A 19874-nucleotide genomic window follows, 5' to 3' on the forward strand; every position below is an offset into this window, starting at 1 on the left:
ATGGACTTATGACTGTTCAGGAAGGACACCCATTGTAAAACTACAGGGGAAATCAGTGTGGTGGGGGTAGAATTCTGGGGAGAAAGACAGAAAATCCCAGAGCCTATTAAATTGTACCATAAAACAAAATGAAAATATTTTTAGAGAGAAACAGATACATGCATAGTACTGAGAAGAGACAAAATCCTCCAGAGCTGTGCTGACCACAGCTGTGTTATGGTGGGCATTAGCTACTTAGGTTTTCTGAGCTCTTGAGATCTTGTTAGTGTGAACTTAGATGTACACACAATACACACCAGATTTTGAAGATTTGGTACAGGAAAATTAAAGTCTATCAGTATTAATTAAAAAAAAAACAGCGGCTACATGTTGACATGATATTTGGGCAACATTTGTTTAAAGAAGATACATTATTAGAACTAAAAAAAATTCATTCCATATTTTTATCTAATAAACTACAAAGTATGCTTTTTGAAAAAAAAAAAGAAAAAAAATACATGCTTGACTTGTGAGACGACTTGGGGCAGAAAAATGAGCCATGGGGTCAGAGAGTACAAAGCGTTAATTGTCAGGGTCCATTAGATTCCAGGAGGCCTGGATTCCTTCCAAAGTTTCAGGTCTGAATTATAGGTATGAGAGATGCCAATCTAAATAATGACAAAAAAGGAAAAATGGCATTTACTTGAGTGCTGAAAAAGAATACATATGCCACAGTATACTATGAGCTTATTCAAAGATGGAGCAAAGTGGGGAATTTTCAATAGGAAGATGATGACTGCATATCATATTCTGATATACATGATCCATGATCACAAGGATTAATAACAGGGGTGGCAGCAGTTCAAAGTTAAATGCATTTGTCAAACCTGCTTGTGAAATCTTCCAGCTTAGGCAGGGCAAAAGCGTACATTTACCCTCTGTTTCCCCCTTCTCTTCAGCAAGCTGTGGTTGTATGGCTATGCACCCACACCTGTTTTATACTTTTCAGACATGTTTGGCTCATCCCACCTGTAAAAAAGCTACAATTAGCTGAGGCATTTGCTAAGGGTGTGGGGACGTGGGATGAGTTGTAGAAGAAAATAGTAGCTTTGATCACATGAATAGTAACTGGACAAGGATTGGAATTTTTTTCAAGAAAATGCAGTATCACATTTTTATTCTTTTTCCTACCCATTTTACATATAGAGTAATACATAGCAATAATATTTCACTTTAATTGCACCACACTATTTAGGTTACAGAAAATTAAGGGGAAGAGAGACCATAATCAATGATTCAGCAATGTGACTTTATTATGTTGTTTTAGGCCACTAAGATTGTGGTATTTTGTTATGTCTGCAACAGGAGGCTCACAGAAGCACAGCCATTAGCACAAAGTGTAGAAGGGCAGGCGGGCTGGAGAGCTGGCAACAATCAGTGATAATGTGGACAGACAGCAATGTTGACAGCTAGGAGGCAGATAAGCAGGTCAACATCTTAGAGGAAGGTAAGAGAAGGAGAGGTAGACTGGAGGACAGAAGGCCAATTGGCAGGCAGCTGGAAGAGGGGCAGGTGGTCAGTTGGAAAGCAAGATGTGAGCAGAGGACAAGAGACACGGAAGCTGACAGGAAGACAGGATGCCTGGCAGAGACTCTCAGAACCAATCTTGTCCCCATCAGGGTTAGTGGAGCCTCCTGAGACGTAGATGAATCCCATTCTTGGACTTCAGGACAAGTCTTGGGATGGGGATAGGGACTTTGGTGGGATCTGCCAGCAGCTCAAAACGCAGCAGGGTCAAGGCCACGGCCACCTTCAGCTCGTTCATGGCGAATTGTTTTCCGATGCAGTTCCTGGACCGGGAAGGGAAAATGAAATGAGAAGTGGCCTCAGATCCCCCTCTGAGCTGGATAGGCAATTGTCCTTGAGCTCTAGCCCAGAGTTGGCCAGTCAGAGTCCTTGTTTGTGTGGCTTAGCCATCATCCATTTCCAAATAGTCACACACTGGCTCCAAGCCTCAGTCATGGTCTTCTGACCTTGACAAACACTACAGCTCTTCTGAGACTGTCCTGTCTCTACTCTTGAAGACACAAAGTCTCCTAGGAGAGCCAGTGCTGTAAGAAACAAAGTCTTATCACAGGAATTGTTTAATGCATTAATAATTATTGGGTCATACCCCCTCTCCACAATGTCTGGTTCCTTAACATAGAGTTCACTCATTGGTCAGAGCCTTCAGGGGGCAAATAGGCCATGTTGGTAAGGGTTCACTAGGGGAGTGTGGGAGTGTCAGCGGGGAAGTTCTCAGAGGTGAAATGGTTTGGAGCTGTGCCTACTGTCACCCATTTGCTCCTACTCAGTGTTTCAGCCTCCATCATGCTCTCACTGCGCCAGTGTCCCCAGTTTCTAATTACTGACAGAAACACTTATCCAGAGCCCAGAGCAGACTCAGGAACAGCAATCATTTCAGAAACTTCCCTTCAAATATGAAGCAAGGCATGATGCCTATGTTGAGGGTGGGATGGGTATGCGGTTTGGTGCAACATATTTCTGCTTTTTATCTCTGAGGTATTGGAGGAAAGGACAGTATCTTTTCTCCTTTTCCCCATGAGTGAGAACCAACTTGACATTGTAAACAGTTTGCATGTGACTTAAATAGACTCAGAAACAAGACATTAAACTCACTAGAGGCGCTCAGTTCTTCCCTGAAATGTTGGCCCAGTTTGTCAGATGTATTCTTTCTGTTACAGTTGCTAGTATGCTTACTGCTACTCTCCATCTCACATCTGGATTCTTCCTTATGTGAAGGTAGGAATCTCTGACCAGCTATTTCCAGTAACATCTTTGACAGAGCCAACCAGGAGAAAATGGGAGTAGCAATAAATCCTGAATAACCTTGCTCTGATGAATACACCCTATCTAGTTTTCTTATAGCCTTACTCCCTTTTCTAGTACAGTCAAAGCCTCTGCCAATATTTTATGGGGGCAGAGATGTGCCTGCTTTCTTCTAACTTAGCCATCTTGATCTTCCCCTGCTCTGTCTCTTTCAGCCGAAGTATCTGCTGCATTCGTGCAGGAAGAGTATGTAACAAGAGACAGTCCAGCTTACTCTACTCCAACTCTCTTGGCCCTTCCTGTTTTTTCTAACCTGTGCAGGATCTGTTCGTAACTCTCTCTCCTTCATTTCAAATGTCAGGAAGATGGGGAAATTTCACATCTGTGCGGCAGATAAAACCCAGCACCTGGTTTTCGTGGTCCTCCTGAAGGAAAATACATGCCTCACTCCCCTTTCTTCTTTGCCATAATGTGAAAAAGCTCTGGAAGAACTAGTCTTCAGATGACTTCTCTTACACTGCCTTTTGTTTTTTCTTTACCACCAACCAATCACCCTATAGGGTTGTGTTTTCCAATCCAGGTCCTTTCTTCTAGACTAGCAGGATTGGTCTTGTGATCACTCTGACCTAAAGGGTTCTCTTTTCTCTTGCTTGCTGAATTATGAAAGTTTCTCTGTCCATCTATTTGAGACTCTTTCTGTTCTAGATTGAGTCAACATATGCCATGATAAGCTTATAGATCTCTGCCATTGCCACTGATTTTCCCATCATAGGTCTGAGACCTCAAAGAATAAAACAGCCTTTTGAGAATTGTTTTACAATGTGAATTGAAGGAACCAATAGGTTGGAAAGAAAGTTGTGAAGGAAATTAGAAGCAAGATAATGTATTCTTGGTGACAAAGGTTAAAAAAGATAATTCCTGTTGATAGAAAGAGGAACTGTTGTAACCTTCTGAAAGTTGAGTATGTGTGAGATTAGGTTGGATAAAGTTAGAAGAAAATTATTTTAAAGTTAGTTCTTCACAGAAGCCCAGATAGCATGAGCTTATGGTCTCTGTGCTCACGGACTGTTTTAAGTAATGGGATCATATGCTGATGTCATATGCTAATACTATCCAGCCAGGATGTTCTGTCTTTATAGCTGACTTTGATAATGAAAATTTATGTTTTAGGGATAGCTGTTTGTGTTTTGTTGTTGTTGCTGTTGCCTTTACTGGGTCTTTACTGCTTGGAAAACCTGAGCCTTAAAGGAGTTAACCTTATCTGCCTCTTTTTCAACACCTGAGAGATCACCATAACTCTGGGTAGAACTGCCCTGTAGCTTTGTTTAAAATGCTCAGAACAGATGAAACATTACTTGTATTTTGACCACATTGTTTGAACCTCTGACAGTGTCACACTTACATCATGTCTGATGTGTGCTCTGGGCTGAATAAACTACTCAAAGGCTCATCATTTAATAAGCAAGAAAATGGGAACTCTTTAGGTCAGAGTGACCATGAGGCCAATCCTGCCAGGTTCCTAAGCTGACCCTTCCGCCTGTCACATGAGGGGATGCTCCATGGAACCCAGCAATACTTTGGCTGACATTCCAAAGGCTGCTTCTATGGTCTACTTTTAATAATAACTTACATGAATATGAAGAAAATAAACATTAATGCTGCTTAGAACATGCCTATCTAGTTCCCTTATGGCCTGGGAAAGCAGTGAAGGAAGGTCCAAAACCTTGGGACTCTGAACCTGAATAGGAGACCCAGAATAAGCTCCCAACTTCTTGCTTTGGATTAATTTAGCTCCGGTCATTGTGGCCACTTGAGGAGTGAACCAGCAGATGGAAGATCTTTCTCTGTCTCTCCTTTTCTCTGTAAAAATTTGCTCTTCTGATAAAAATAAATCAATCTTTGAAAAAAAGTGCCCAGCCCATGCTTTCCTGTTCTCCAGTAGTAGCAATACCTATTTCAGACTGTGTGAGGGAGGAGGTTCTCAGACCTGTGATAAACCTACAGCTGCAAAGCTGATTATGGATGAACTGTCCCCTTAAAGCCTATTAGGGAAACATTAACTTAGCTTTAAATATCTCACAGAAATATAAACTCAGAGATATTTTGGTCTTCATTTTTCCTTACATCATGTATGGAAATTTGTATTCCATTGAAGGATTACTGCCAACCTTTTTACTTTCCACATCAGCCATTTATTTTTTAGAGTATAATTATCTGGCCAACAGGTAGCCCAGTGGGTTTTTTTTTAAGTCCTGGGTTTTATGTTTACATGCCAGGAATCATTCAGATGGTATGTACTATATACTAAGTAATAGTGTCTTTTTCTCCAGATCCCAAGGACTTCCCATCACCCCCTGCCTTCCCCCAGCACACACAGTGCACTCACCTTGATCCTCCAGAGAAGGGCAGGAAAGCATGGCTGTGGCGATCAGAACCTGGTGCAAATCGGGAGGGGTCAAACACCTGCAGAGACAGGACCAGGACCAGGGCAAGAGGAGGTTAAGTGAGTAGAAAGGAAGCCCAGAGGGGGTATAAAACCCAAGAGATCACCCCATGCCACCCTCTCTGTGCCCCTGTACCTCTGGGTTTGGCCACACCTTCGGGTTGTGGTGAAGGCCATAAATGGAGAGTGCAACCACGATACCTTTGGGAAAGGCAGGAGACAGAGAGAAAAAGCTGTTTTTATCCATGAATAGGAGGCTCCAGTCCCTCAGTCAGTGGTACACATGTGCAAAACAGGAAAGGCACGGGTGCCACAAGTCTTCACGTTGAACTAAATGCTCCTATTGCAAGAGTGCTTAGGGTGAGCTTTGCAAAGCACCAGAGCTCAGGTGAGGGTCAGAAAAACCATGAAGCCAGGGATGAGAAGCAAGAATGCTCATTGTTTGTTGCCCAGGTAAGAGCTCACGATCATGCATTTGTTCCCAAGAGCTTCAAGGGGTGTGCATTAGCTCACTCATTCCTAATAGCAGTCCTCCAAAGTTTGCCCTTTTCCACTGTCATTTTCTAAGGAAGCAATTGGAGCTCAGAACGGCTGAGTGGCTTGACTCTCATTGCACAGGACATCCATCAGTGGTGGGTCAGGAAATGTTGGCTCCTGAAGCAGGGGCTGCAGGGATCTGAGATCTGGTCCCCAGCTGCTCTCTCTCATCACCCTGAGAGTTCCTCAGAAGCTGGATCACATCTGATCCATATGTGGGGTTCCCCAACCTTCCTCCCTTGCTTTGAACATACCAGAAAAGATGCTTATCTACCTCTGCTGCATCAGATTCTCTTCCCAGTTCTGTACATCTTAGAGTACAGGAGATTAGGGTGTATTCAGAAGTTGTCAGTGTGAATGCCCACATGGAAAACATGCTAAAAAGTTAGTCATCATAGTGTGGCCCACATGCACATTGCTTTGTGTTTATTTCCATGCAGTTTTCCATATATTACATCAAATGTGAACATTATTTTCAAAAGTGACATTGCCACTGGGGTGCCTGAGTCATGTATCAGTCCTTGAAGTAGCAGTTCCTGTCCCAGTTGCTCCATATCCAAACCTACATCCTGCTGATGTGCCTGGGAAAGCAGTAGAAGATTGCCCAAGAACTTGGAATCCTGCTATCCACTTGGATGGAGTTCCTTCCTTCGGACCCTATTCCTCTTGTGGTAGGCATTTGGGGAGTGACCAGTGGATAGAAGTACACACACACACACACACACACACACACACTCTCTTTCTCTCTCTCTCTCTCTCTCCATCATTCTGTCTCTCTAATAACTAATTCTCTATTTTTTTTGAGTGCCAGTGAGGACACAGGTATAATATTTTAATAAGAAGTTAAATAGACAGCTCTTTAATTGCAAATGTTTTCATGTATAGAGAGGGGAACTAATATTTACTGAACTTCTAGTGCAGTCCAGCCATGTATTGGGCATTTTATATATCTCATTCCAGCTACAAAGGCACATTCACCTATTGATGAACAAAGGGAGATCAGATTGATTCAGAGGAGTAGGAAAAAACGGGCATGTTGGATCCTCCACGTGGCCTCGCACAGCACACAGGTGAGTTAGAGTAAGAAGTGCATACCTTTTGGTAAGGAGCGTCCATCAGGGAAGGTGACTGGCTTAGTGAGCTCTCTGCCAACACCTGGCACTGGTGGATAGATCCTCAGTGCCTCCTTGATGCACATAGTGGTGTAGGGCATCTTGTCCAGGTGGTCCCTGAAATAATGTTGATGCAGGGGAGGGGCAGGGCTGGGCACACCAGGGTTCCCCCTCTCACACAGGCAGGGTCCTCCCACCTCTTGGGCCTTCACTCACCAACTGATAGAGGCTCCATCCCCCAGGATGCTCTGGATCTCCTCGCGGCACCTCTGCTGATGCTCTGGGTGTGTGGCCAGAGCATAGAAGATCCAGGAGATTCCACTGGCTGTGGTGTCATGGCCCTCAAACATGAATGTGTCCACCTCGGCACGCAGGTCCTCATCAGACAGGCTGCTCCCGTCCTCCATCTTGGGAGATCACAGGGAGAGGCCAGGCTCAGTCCCTGCTCCCATGCCTCTAGACCAGATTTGGGCTGCGCTGCCACACTGACCTTGGCAAAGAGCAGGATGTCCAGGAAATCCAAGCGCCTCTTGTTCCTGATCTTCTCCAGCTCTCCTTCTTGCTGCAGATGAGCCTTCCTCAGCTTGATCACTCGATCTATCCCAGAGCAGAGGTTGTCAGGTGGAGTTGAGAGCTCCTGTCACCCCCAGGAGCCCCACCTGCCCCCAAATTGGTGTCACTGAGGAGTATGGGAGTGGATGTATGCATCATGGTGGGATCCAGCTTCCTCTGAAGCAGGGTGGGCCTCCTTGCAGTAGCACAGCCCAGGAACCTGAGCTGAATGTTGCAGGGATGTGGCCTCATTCTACTATTCCCAGTGTGATGATTCAGAGATCACAGCTCCAGACTCCTGCACCAAGGAAGTACTGAACATGAGTATGACCCAGCTGCTATAAGGGGCAAGGAGGGTGACTCTGCTTGAAAGACCTAAGTAGTTTCCTTGGGCTCTGCATGGTGGTGAAGGGAACTCAAGAGGAGGGAACAGAACCTGTATGCTCATGGGCAAGCTGGCAGGTACGGTCCATCAAGCGGCCTGCAGGGCTCAGTCGGTAGAGGGTATTGTTGTGATGAAACACATTTCTTACTCGGAAGGACACCAATTGGCTGAGTTCCTTAACAGCCTGGATGTAGGATTTGGAAGTCCTGATGGGAAAGACAATAGTAAGAGTTGAGGGCGACCTTTCCTCTGGAGCTGCATTCAGACTCTTCTGGGGGATTCCTCACACAGTGGGGGCAGGCAGCACTGAGGTACACATCTCTTCCATCTAACAGCCTCTGTGCGAGGGCACAGAAAACAGGCTTTCCCCCACCCTGGGGTTCAGGGATCTGTGACTGAGGCAGGGATAGCAGTGCTATGAACACTTGTCCTGAAGTTGACACCTTGCCCTTTATGGAGGTGAGCATTTAGGCTGATCTGTCAGCCTCCCAGTGGCTCACAACGGTTGGCAAGCCCAAGGAACCCGTAGCCGGAGGGCTGACACTGACCCACTGTCCAGCTGGACGTTGCCCTCGTGGCTAAAGGCACTCTTCAGGATGGTGTCCAGGGTCATCATCGAGATATCTTCACAAACGTCCAGAGAGGAATCCTGGCTGGGGAGCTTCTCCCATTTGTCCTTGTTGGGGGAGGGATGGACATTTGACTTTCTTCATATCCCCAGGAGCCCTGTACTAACAAGGTAAGGCTCTTTTCTCTGTAAATATTCTGGTGAAAATACCTCATTTTAGGAAATTCAGCCTCCAAAGCTGGAGTTTGTAATGTAATGCCATTTTTTAAGAAAATATGATTAAGTTAAACATGCTTCCTCATAGCAAGCTAAATTTTTCTTCACTCTCATGAAAAAAAGTTATGAGAATCATGGTTTGCTCAATGACAAAACATCAAGTTTTGAAAAACAAAGAGCAGTGGGACTCACTGTTCTAAGAGCAGAGTTAGATCTCTGGGTTAGGCAGGATCCCATTTGGTGATCAAAATGTACAGGTTATGACTTCTAAGAACAAAAATATGGACTGCCATTCTTCCTCATTTGTTAAATGTTTGTTGATCACAATTGTATAAGAAATTAAAATCCATAGGGCCAGGTTGTGATGTGGTGGGTAAGGCCCCCATCTATGATGCCAGCATTCCATGTGGGCATCAGTTTGTGCCACAGTTGCTCCACCTCTAATCCACCTTCCTGCTAATGGCCTGGAAGAAGCAGTGGAAAATGACCCAAGTGTCACCTCTATTCATGTGGGAAACCTGGATGAAGCTCCTGGATCCTGTTTATGGTCTGGCCCAACCCTGGGCACGTTGGTCATCTGGGGAGTGAACCAGAGATGAAAAAATTTCTCTCTCCCTCTCTCTAACTTCGAGTGCCAACTAACCAACTAAACAAATCTCTTACACTGTTCTCCAGGTGGCAGAGGGTGGCATGGCAGCAGGTAGGGCTCTGAGAATGTAGACCTGATACGCATTTCCCTACAAGGATGACTCAAATCCATGAAGAAGCCCTGAATCCAGGCCAGAGCCTGGTTGACTAATATGCTGTCCCAGAAGCCGCCACTGTACAGGCCAACCATGTGCAGATTGTGCTGGTGTCTGATGGAATTTACTTTATCTCCAGTCCACTAATGCAGAAGACTTGGAGAAGGGAACTAGGTCCAATAGAATCTTCATTGGATGGTGAGAAGAGTGTGGATCCATTCTGATACTGGGATACTCACTGGCTTACTCATCTTTTTAAAGGTTATTGGTCATTTTAGAGGCAGAGAGAGACAAAGAGATAGCTCCCTTCTATTGGTTCACTCTCCAAAAGTGTACAATGCTGTACTTGGGCCACGCAAAAATTGGAAATCAAGAACTCCATTCAGATCTCCCATGCAGTTGGCAGCAAAGTAACTGAACCATACTCTGCTGCCTCCAGGGTGTGTCCATCTGCAAGGAACTGGAGTTAAGAGCAGAGCTTGGGCTTGAACCCAAGCACACTAATACAGCATGTGATCATCTTAGTTGGTGTCTGAACGTCTAGGCTAAAGACCTACTCTCTGGCTTTGGTGGCTGAGGCATGCTTCATGGTGGTGTCAAGTAATGAGAGAAATGTGCTTGAAAGCCTCCAGGAACAGCCATAAACTTGTCATTCCACTATGTAAGTGTATCCTGACATTGTAGGTAGGTATGAACAATGGCAAAGAGTCCAGCATCCTATTGTCAAGATATATTTAACAGTTTCACTGGGAGTCCATCTTTGACTTGGAAGTAGGGATGCTTATGACTGTTTATGAAGAACTATACAATTATAATAATACAGGAGAGATCAGTGGGAGGGGGGATTCAGGGATGGGCAAGGAGAAATCTCAGAGCCTATAGAACTGTATTATTAAAAAAAAAATCTTCAGGATAAATCCTGGCACAACAGCTCAGTGGCTGAATTTTTACTTTGCATGTGCCAGGATCCCATATTGTTCATGTCCCAGCTGCTCCACTTCCCATCCAGCTCCCTGCCTGTGGCCTGGGAAAGCAGTAGAGGATGGCCCAAAGCTTTGGGACCCTGCGCCCATGTGGGAGACCTGGAGAAAGCTCTGGCTCATGGCTTCTAAAAAGTCCCCAGAATGGAGTCCTGTTGGAGGTGCTCCTCCCATTTATCCTGCTCGGATTCTGCCCTGGGAGCTGTTCCTTTGGCAATGATGTCAGAAGAACAGGGTTTGAGGACTGATGTTATGCTACTGCCTGGGATACTGTCATCCCATATAGAGTGCCAGTTTGAGTCCCAGGTGTTCTACTTAAGATCCAACTTGGGGGAAGTAATGCATGATGGCTCAAGTACTTGGGTCCTTGTCACTGTGTAGGAGACCCAGACAGAATTCTGGACTCTTTGACTTTGGCCTGGCCCAGCCTTTACATTGCTGCCACCTGGGGAGTAAACCAGTGAGTGGGGAATCTCTCTCTCTCTCTTTCTCTCTCTTCTCTCTCTCTCTTTCTCTCTCTCTCCTTTGTTATATATATATATATAAAACAAAGAGGGATAGGGTTTTATTCACAGCTGCCACTATTCATAGGGGATATATCTCTCTACCTCTACTGAGTGCTTAGAAACTCAGGTAACACTGAACCCCCAGGAATACCATGTTTTATACAATATGTACATATTTAAGAGAAAGTTAACTTATGAAATTGGCATAGTAAGACATTAACAACAGTTAATAGTAATACATTGCAATAGTTATGTCAATGTACTATAAGTCAATGAGTTATCATTTAGTATAATAAAAACATGTGAATGTGTTCTCTTAAGCTATCACATTGCACCGTGCTAACCTTTCTCCGTGTAATGATTCATACTGATACAACGCCCATGTGATGAGCTAAGGTGAAGGGAATGGCCATTTGACAATGTGTATTAGTTGACCTCAGGTAACAAACTGCAGAGGGGAAACAAGTGTGTAAGAGGGACCGGCTGCATAGTAATAGGGAAGGAAGCTTCCTTCTAAGTCCTGGAAAGCCATGCATTTGGACACATGCACGTGTGTTAACGCAAGATTGTGTGTGTCTGCCAGGCATGTGTCTGATTATGAGTGTACGTGTGCCAGTAGCAGTGTCTAGAAACATATTTCCACAGAGCACTGGGCCTGTGTGAGTCCTGCTCTAGGGTGTCTGAGCCTTGACAATGAGTGTCTATACTTCAAAGTGTGGGATGAACATTTCTGGGTGGCATCCCATGTGTCAGTACCTGTGACTGCAGATGTGTTTGAGAGTGGCCTTTGTGTGAATGCATGGGGTTAGGGAGTGTATGGAGGTGAGAAAGAGGAGGACTTACCAGCATCACTTGGACAGAGTCTGCCATGAGCCCCACATAGGGCTTCAGGATGTCATAGTGGAAGGCTGGGGTCAGCATGCGCCGGTGCTGGAACCACACATGCTCTTCCAGCAGGAGCAAGCCATTCCCTGGGCCAGAGATGGGCATGTATTTGTATCAGGGTGTCAGGGTTAGAAGGATATCAAGGAATAACTTGGGTTGGACAAAAGAAGCCCAGACATGCATGGTGTAGCCCATAAGAAGGTGAGCTTCATAATGTGAGTTTCAGAAATGTGGGTTTCCCAAGCGGGTTGATGTACCTGATATGATTATGACAGCAGTAAGATGCAGATTGAAAAGGTGTTATGAAGTAGATGTTATATCAATATCAGGCTGAGCATGTTGGAGAGGAACTGAACAATGATGTATCAGAAGTCGAGTCTCAGGAGCTCTATCAGTAATAAGGGGTGAGGGTCTAGTTAGAGGCAGAGAAAGGAAGCGTGATGTGTAGTTGGAGTCAAGAGAGTTGAGTGTGCATTTTTGACATTCAAAGAGGTAATCTTGGCAAATCTACCTGGACAGTGAGTGAAGTTCTAGTTTAGACATACATACCAATCCAGGGAGTCAGGAAACTGTAGGGAAGAGCAGCCTTTGGGTCTGGAAGATAAGAAAGAACTTACACAGGAAACTAGCAGTGTCCAAGCAAGGCAGCTCCCAGGAAAGCTATGGCCACACCACAGGCTACCATCATTCTTGATGACTTCATTTGTGTTTATTTCCAAGTTACCTCCCACAGCCTCCCACCCCCTCCTATGTTGCCTTGAAAGTCAACTGGACTTGAGAAGGTAGGCACAGATTATCAAAATCTGAACACCACAGGATCAGGATGGTGAGTTGGCAAGAAATGTTGGCTATGTAACCATGCCAAAGAAGACAGGTACTTGGTTATGTAATGACCCAGGACAATGGCAAATCCAGCTTAATATGGCTATGAATTTTGTCTGATAGTTGGAGAAATTAATGTAACCAATCACATCAAAAACTAGTGATAGAAGCTATCAAAATCTAATAAATGAAGATATAAGAATAAAAATGAGCGGGGGAAATACAGAAGAATAAAGGAAGAAAAGGAAAAAAGGAAAACAAGGAATGAGGGAAGAAAGGCAGGGAGGGAGGAAGTAAGTAAGAAAAAAGGAAGAAAGGAAGGGAGTAAGAGAGAAAGAGAAGGAAGAGAGAAAGAAAGGAAAGGAAGAGAAGAAAGGAAGGAAGGAAAGAAGTAAGAGCGGAAAAGAGGCAAAAGAGGAAGGGAAGGAAAGGATGGAAGGAAGAGGAAGGAAAAAGGAAGGAAGGAAGGAAGAAAGAAGGAAAAGAGAGGAAGAAAGGAAGGGAGAAAGAAAGGAAGGGAAAGGAAGGAAGAGAGAAAAAAGAATGAATAATCAGGATCACATAGCTGCTTTGAACTTTCAGTATACTCAGTAAACATTGTTGGCTTTGGGCTGGGCTGGTAGCTGGTAGAGGGTATACATACAGCTTTAATTTTGAACTGTCACCTTCTTTGGAGTTTTCCAAACCAAGGACAATGTACTCACAAAGGAAAAGCTGCTGCAGATGGGATGTGATTTAACTCACCTGATCTCCCTAGAATCACCTTTATATAGTCAGGGTCATAGATGGTGAAAAGGAGCTCACTCCCCCACAGCCAGCGAGGACAGGCACTTGGGAATTTCTCTACTCGCTTGAGCAGTTGTGGCAGCTCCATATCCACTGGAAACTGTAACCCAAGGAAATGAAATCAGTAGTATCTTTCTTATTAGATTTGATTGTAATGATTCAGACTCTGATCAGATCTCTTGCCTGGTCCTGAAGGTCATGACCCAAAGTCTGATTCTGTCTCCCTCCTGTGCTATCTGTGTTTCCTCCTCACTCAGAAGTGCTTTAGAAATGTATACGCAGTAGGAGCTCAGCTGTTCAGGGACTGGGTCTCTAATGTCTGAAACCTTTTTATGGAACCTGTTATGCAATGGTCTAGCCAGACCTGTGATCAGAGAGGGATTACTAGTGTACCCTATTTATACTGAAGAATAAGGCAGCCACTGTTAGTGATACACCCATGTGATCTCTATTAAACACAGTCTTGTTGACCTTGCCTCTGCTTCCCTGGGTTCCCATGGCTCCTTGGGTGTCTCATGTTTCAATCAAATGCCTTAGGTGTTCAATCAAATGCTCAGGTGTCCCCCTGAGCTGGGCTTAAGAAGAACTTTCAGGGACCAGCCTTTGAAAAAAAAAAAAGAGAGAGAAGAAGTCTGAGCCCAGCAGTGATTTGAGAATGTGAGTGAATCCAAGATGAGTAGAGGATGGATGGGGACACTCATGATTCATCCAACAGCTGCTTATCAAGTAAGTACTCACCCTGTACTGATTGCCTTCTCAGGAGCTAGGAACTTTGAGGGAATAAAGTCCCTGTAACTATTAAACCAACATGTTAGTGAATTAGGGGCAGCATGGACAGGCCTGTCCTCTCTGAGAAATGTCCTGTTCCCGCTACTTAGGAGGCTGCTCTATAATCCCTGCAAAAATCCATCTTATAATCAGTTCTTGGCTTTGATCTGGTGCAGCCATGACCTAGAGAGTAACACCCCAGTTTCTTGCCTCCTTCTCCAGGATCTACCCATGCTGGCCTATCCCAGGTGTGGGTCCCTGTTTTAACACTGTTGTCATGCCTGATTCCTGACTGCTTGGTGCCCAAGCCAGTCAGCTGTCTGAAAATCCTGCCTCCTGGCACTGCCGTAGTTCAAACTAATTACATGTGATTTTCCATTCCTGATAAAGCTGATAACAGCAGTATTAAAGAAAATAAAATACTTATAAGTGCTAGAAATAGTTGTTACTACTCAACAAAAGAGGAGTGGTGGTTCAATACTATGAGTAACGTTATTGAAGAGAATTTATTCAGCACTGATGAGTGCATATGTCATCTCACGTCTATCAGTGTTAAGATATTAGTACCTCTTAACATCAATTCCTAGCTCAGAAAGGGGCATTGTTATATTGTTATCTAATGACAACTGCATTGTCCAAATGTCACAATTTCTCAGTCAATAAATAATCTCCAGTCCATAGTCCAATTTGCTTGAATGAATTTGGCTTTGGCTGTTTGTCTGTAGTCAGTCTGAAGAGTTTCCATCTTTGTTTCCACTGCTGAACATTGACTGTCCTTCTCTGAGAAAAGAGAGGCCCCGCTTTATGTCCCATTGCCAGGACTCAGTGCTGCCAATACAGAGGAGGTACGGTGACACTGTGCCTCCCCAGGCACTAAGGCGACTCTTTTTCTTTACCTTGGCACTCCTCACACCTAGTCCAAATGCTCCTTGTATCACACTCTGTGTGAACACTGAGGTTCAGGGAGAGAACGATGTGCTTGACCTCAAGGTGGACAAAGTCCAAGGTACATATTAGAGGAGTGGGGTCTATTTAATATACAATTCAAACATTGACATGCTTGCCCGAGGACACAGACTTCTCTCATGTGCACCCAGGACCATCAGAGTTCCACCCCTAGATCATCTCCTTGCAGAGTCCTTCAGACTCGCGCACGTGAAGCCAGGTGGTCCCCAGCACCACATGAAGCCCATCCACCCCAGCTGAGCGAGCTCTTCCCTGTGTCTTGGACTCCTTCTGTGAGTCCTGCCTATCATCTCCACACACAAACACTCCCTGGCTGAGATTCCTTCATATTGATGTCCGGCTTCCCTAGCAAGTCCAGGGCCACATAGAGAGGATAGCTCTGAGTGACTGTGGCCAAGGACACCTCTAGAAGCTGATGTTTTGAGAACAGCTGGAGCTGCAGGGGATGCTCAGCCTGGAGATGCAGAGACTCAGGAAGAGCAATCATTGCCTCCAAAGTGCAGGGCCTCAGAACAAAGAGCAGATCCACATGAGGAGGAATGCATGACAGCTGAGTCATGGCAGGTGAGTTCCTGTGAGGGGGTGAGCTCCCTGTCACTGAAATGAGTCCAGCCCTGAGATGAGCTTCGTGTACCTTGCAGGCTGTGCATTGTCACACAGCAAGCTGTGCCCTGTGGGTCAGCTGAACTGACTCCAAGAGCCATGATCCCCCCCATGAGGTCACCCACTCCCCTGTCCTTCTCCTTCCTACCTCTCGCAGGTGTCCAAAGAGCCAGTGGGATGGAGGGCTTGGGAACTGCTGGAGAGCTTTGAGCAGCCATTGGCGGCGCAGGTAGTGCTGGGCTGCCTTGAACAGCAGCAGAAGCAAGCCCAGCAAGAAGGCCACCTGCAAGAGCCCAGAGAAGCTGCCCGGGAGCCTGGCAAGGTTTAGCGCGGAGACACTCATGATTCAGCAAGTGCTGGACTTGTGACTGTTCCTCTCTGTCACTGATTGCCCTTATGTACACATACAGGAGTCCAGGGAAGGTTGCTCCACCCAGCTGAAGGGCGGGTAAATGGTGAGGCTAGAGCTTGAATCACATAATCCCCAATTTATTAACCCTGAAGAATCCACCCAGAAAAGCTGTCTCAAGAGACAGTATGGGCCCAGCGTGGTGGCGCAAGTGGTTAAGGTCCTCGCCTTGTACGCCCGGGATCCCATATGGGCGCCGGTTCTAGCCCGGCAGCCCCGCTTCCCTTCCAGCTCCCTGCCTGTGGCCCGGGAAAGCAGTCGAGGACGGCCCAAAGCTTTGGGACCCTGCACCCGCGTGGGAGACCCGGAAGAGGCTCCTGGCTTCGGATCGGCATAGTATCAGCCGTTGCGCTCACTTGGGGAGTGAATCATTGGACGGAAGATCTTCCTCTCTGTCTTTCCTCTCTGTATATCCGCCTTTCCAATAAAAACATAATAAAAATAAATCTTAAAAAAAAAAAAAGAGAGACAGTAGGAACACCCCTGCATCTACCATTTTCTGCTTTCCAGGATATCCATGGATATTTACTGAGTTCCTACTATGTGCCAGGCAGCGTGGAAGGTGGTAGGACACAGTTGTAAGGAAAACAGTTTTGAGCTTTAACCTCAAGGAACTCACGGTCTAATTTACCAAATGTTGTACAATGTAAGCAACAATAAAAAAAAAAAAAAGATTGTTGGTTTTACTATTACTCAGGTTTTAGTGATAAGATCCTTGATTACAAAGAGGCAAAGTGGTGTGTTAAAGAGCTAAGAATTCTTCTCTGTTCAACTCCCAAACTGCCTACCCCAGATACTTACGGAATATTCCCTAAGTCTTGACAGATGGCTGTCAGTTACTGTCTGAGAAGACTGTGGGTGGAGGCAGCACTGGCGTTGAATTCTCAGGTCAGCCTCACTGCTGTCGTAGTTAGGAACCCAGCAGAAATGCTCAGCGTCTGCTTTCACGAGGTGGTAGTAACACCTCTCATAAGTACCCCATAACACTGGACTCTGTGCTTGGTATATGCTTGCGGGGAGGGCGTCTCAACTGATCTAGAACTGAGGTCTTGCAGCAGGGTGGAGGGGTCCACATTGGGGGAGGGGGCGGGGGGAATCCCATTACCTATGGAACTGTATCTCATAATACAATGTAACAATAATTAAAAAAAAAAAGACTACTTGTTCTTTCAGCCATTCATTTGCTCAGCAACTACTGTTTTCAGACAATCTAGTGGCAGAAAATGAACCATAATTAGGCTGTCTTGGAGGAGTGGAATTTCTAGCCAGGGAAGGAGAAGATTATCACAGAGGAATGGACTCTTGAAAGATGAACAGCAATTCACCAAGTGGAGAGCAGGGCGACAGTGACACACAAAAGAACAACGGTGTGTTCATCTTTATGCTCTTTACTCGCGTTTCTTCATGACTGTCTGCCCCAAGGCCAAGTGCAATGCTCAGGATGCACAGCATAAAACACAAAAGGTAATTCAGACAATTCCTTAGCAGCAGGGTCTTGCAGCGGCCATGAGTTTTCTCCTCTCTCGGTCCCTCAACCATCCTGCTTTCCACACTCTTGTGACCTGCAATGTTTACATAAGTCATGGGCCAGAGTTCGTTCCTTTACGCCTGAACCCCAGTGCAGATCAAAGCAAAGTGCAGAGGGTCATACCGCCTCTCGCCTGCAGCCTCCTCTCTCCCAGACTCCTCCCCCTCTCTCCCTTCCCTGCTTCTTCAGTCAGCCTTAGGTCTCTACCTCCCATGCATCTGAGAAGGAGACACCAAGAGCCGTCCCTTTGTGCTCCACCACACCCCAATTCTTAGGCTGAAACCTCACTAACCTGATGATGTTAGGAGAAAGTGCCTTTTGAAAATCTGGGGAAGTAGGGTTGCAAGTATCATAATGCTCTTAAAATTATTAAACACATGAAATTCATTCCCTTCATATAAATAGAAAAAATATTTTAAATCAACACATAGTAATTATATGATTTATGTGATACAGGGAGATATGTTTTTACATGTTTAGAATGTATAATGGCCAGATCAGGATAACTGGCATGTCTGTCACATCAGACATTTGTTTCTGTGTGTGAGAGAACATTTGCCATCCTTTCTATCATTTTGAGATGTGCAAGTAATTGTTGTCAAGCATGGTTATTCTGTTGTGTAAGAGAAACTTAGAAGTGATCCCCTCATCCAACTGCACGTGTACCCATGAACTCTCCTCTTGTCATTTCCCTCACCCTTAGGCTTCCCTAAGCTCTGGTAAGCACTGTTTTATTCACTTCCATGATATCAACTTTTTAGCTTCCACATGTTAACTGAAGACATACAGTATTTGCTTTTCTATGTGTGACTTATGCCACTTCATATAATGTCCTCAGTTTCCATCCATGTTACCACAATGACAGATTTTCACACTTTGGATGGCTGAGTAGTACTCTCTATTGTGCTCAAGTACTCTGTATATCATCACGTGATTTTTGTTTATCCATTAGAGGACAAGTTGGTTGATTCCAGTGTTAGGGAAATAGGACTAACTCCCCTCCTTTCTTTACTCAAAAATAAGTTCTAAGTCTACCTCTTTTTTTTTTTTGTCTCTGAGTTTTCTCTCACAGAAACTCCTCACACCTGGTTATGTTGGAGATTTTTCAAAACAAGCACTTGTACTCCTTACCAGCAAGCTTCCAGTTTAATTAGTGCAGTGAAATTGCAAGACCTGTAGGACACCGCTGTGGCTAGCCCTTTCTGCAACTCGAAGTCCCAGGGTTTATCCGTATCTTCCAACCCGCTGCTGCTGCTTAAAACAGGCCTTCTGTGCAGCCAAAGCGATGTCTCCTCTCGTCTCTTCTCAACCTCTCAGGACTATTGTTCCTTTTCCTTCTTGTCCTTATACATTAGCTCTTCTTGCAGCTTTTCTTCTTCCTCTTTGCTGTGCACCTGCTGCTCCTTGGGACACAGCACTGCTTCTGTAAGATGAAAATGTATTGATCAGTTGCTTGGTAACCCATCCTGGTTGTTCTGGGTGCTTTGGCCCACCAAACACCTGTCATATATTTGGATCTTATGACTCATGTTGCATTAAATGTCTGTAAATAGAAGTTATTTGACACACTTTTTCATTATATACATAATAGTATATATAATATACATTATATATAATATAATATAATATAATATAATATAATATAATATAATATAATATAATATAATATATAGTAGTGGTAGTGCCAGATTATTTAGCAGTTGTAGTTGTAGATTTTTTCCTTAGGCACATATTAGACACATACTATTTTATAAAGTGGCTGTGTTACTTTATAATCATACTGAGAGCTTATGAGATTTTCCCAATCTACTCATCCTTGGCAACAACGGTTGTCTATTATCTTTTGGCTATAGCCACTCTGACTGGAGTTGGGTGATAATTCATCCAACAACCAGCTGTGTTAATAGATGGCCTTTTAAGGTCCTCTTTTGAGAAATGTCTACTCAGATTATTCTCCCATTTTTTATCATATTCTTGGTAGATTTTTTTCTTGCAGAGTTGTTTGAGTATATTATGTATTCTGGAAATTAACCCCTTTTTGGATGAATAACTTGCAAATATTTTCTGTCCTTTTGTAGGTTTTCTCTTGAATCTGTTGATTATTTGCAGAAGCTTTTTAGTTTTATGTAATCTTGCTTGTCAATTTTGCTTTTGTTGCTTAGGGTCATATCGAAAAGGTCTTTGCTGATAGCCACGTCTCTAAGCATTTCACTTTCATTCCTTCTAATGATTTCATAACTCTGGCTCTTAAATGTAG

At 44.5% G+C, this 19874-nt stretch overlaps 1 protein-coding gene across 3 annotated transcripts; it reads right to left on the bottom strand.

Moving 5' to 3' along the window:
- Positions 1 to 1430: 1430 nt before the first annotated feature.
- LOC121154796 (cytochrome P450 4A7-like) lies at positions 1431 to 16023 on the bottom strand. Of its 3 annotated transcripts, none has more exons than XM_040977836.1 (12): positions 15829 to 16023; positions 13302 to 13443; positions 12285 to 12329; positions 11694 to 11821; positions 8386 to 8513; positions 7889 to 8043; positions 7391 to 7497; positions 7117 to 7307; positions 6884 to 7017; positions 5388 to 5452; positions 5195 to 5271; positions 1431 to 1829 (listed from the first exon to the last, which is right to left on the bottom strand). In XM_040977836.1, the coding sequence occupies exons 1-12, from the start codon at positions 16021 to 16023 to the stop codon at positions 1661 to 1663; spliced, it is 1536 nt and encodes a 511-aa protein (XP_040833770.1). In that variant the 3' UTR covers positions 1431 to 1660. The 3 variants fall into 3 exon arrangements, with proteins under 3 accessions (XP_040833770.1, XP_040833771.1, XP_040833772.1); XM_040977837.1 differs by having other exon boundaries at positions 7889 to 7941; positions 8380 to 8513; XM_040977838.1 differs by lacking the exons at positions 7117 to 7307; positions 7889 to 8043 and having other exon boundaries at positions 6884 to 7071; positions 7387 to 7497.
- Positions 16024 to 19874: the final 3851 nt, after the last annotated feature.

The sequence above is a fragment of the Ochotona curzoniae genome, unplaced genomic scaffold, assembly GCF_017591425.1.
Source record: "Ochotona curzoniae isolate NIBS_2020 unplaced genomic scaffold, NIBS_Ocur_1.0 contig_2855, whole genome shotgun sequence".
In the NCBI taxonomy this organism is placed as follows: domain Eukaryota; kingdom Metazoa; phylum Chordata; class Mammalia; order Lagomorpha; family Ochotonidae; genus Ochotona; species Ochotona curzoniae.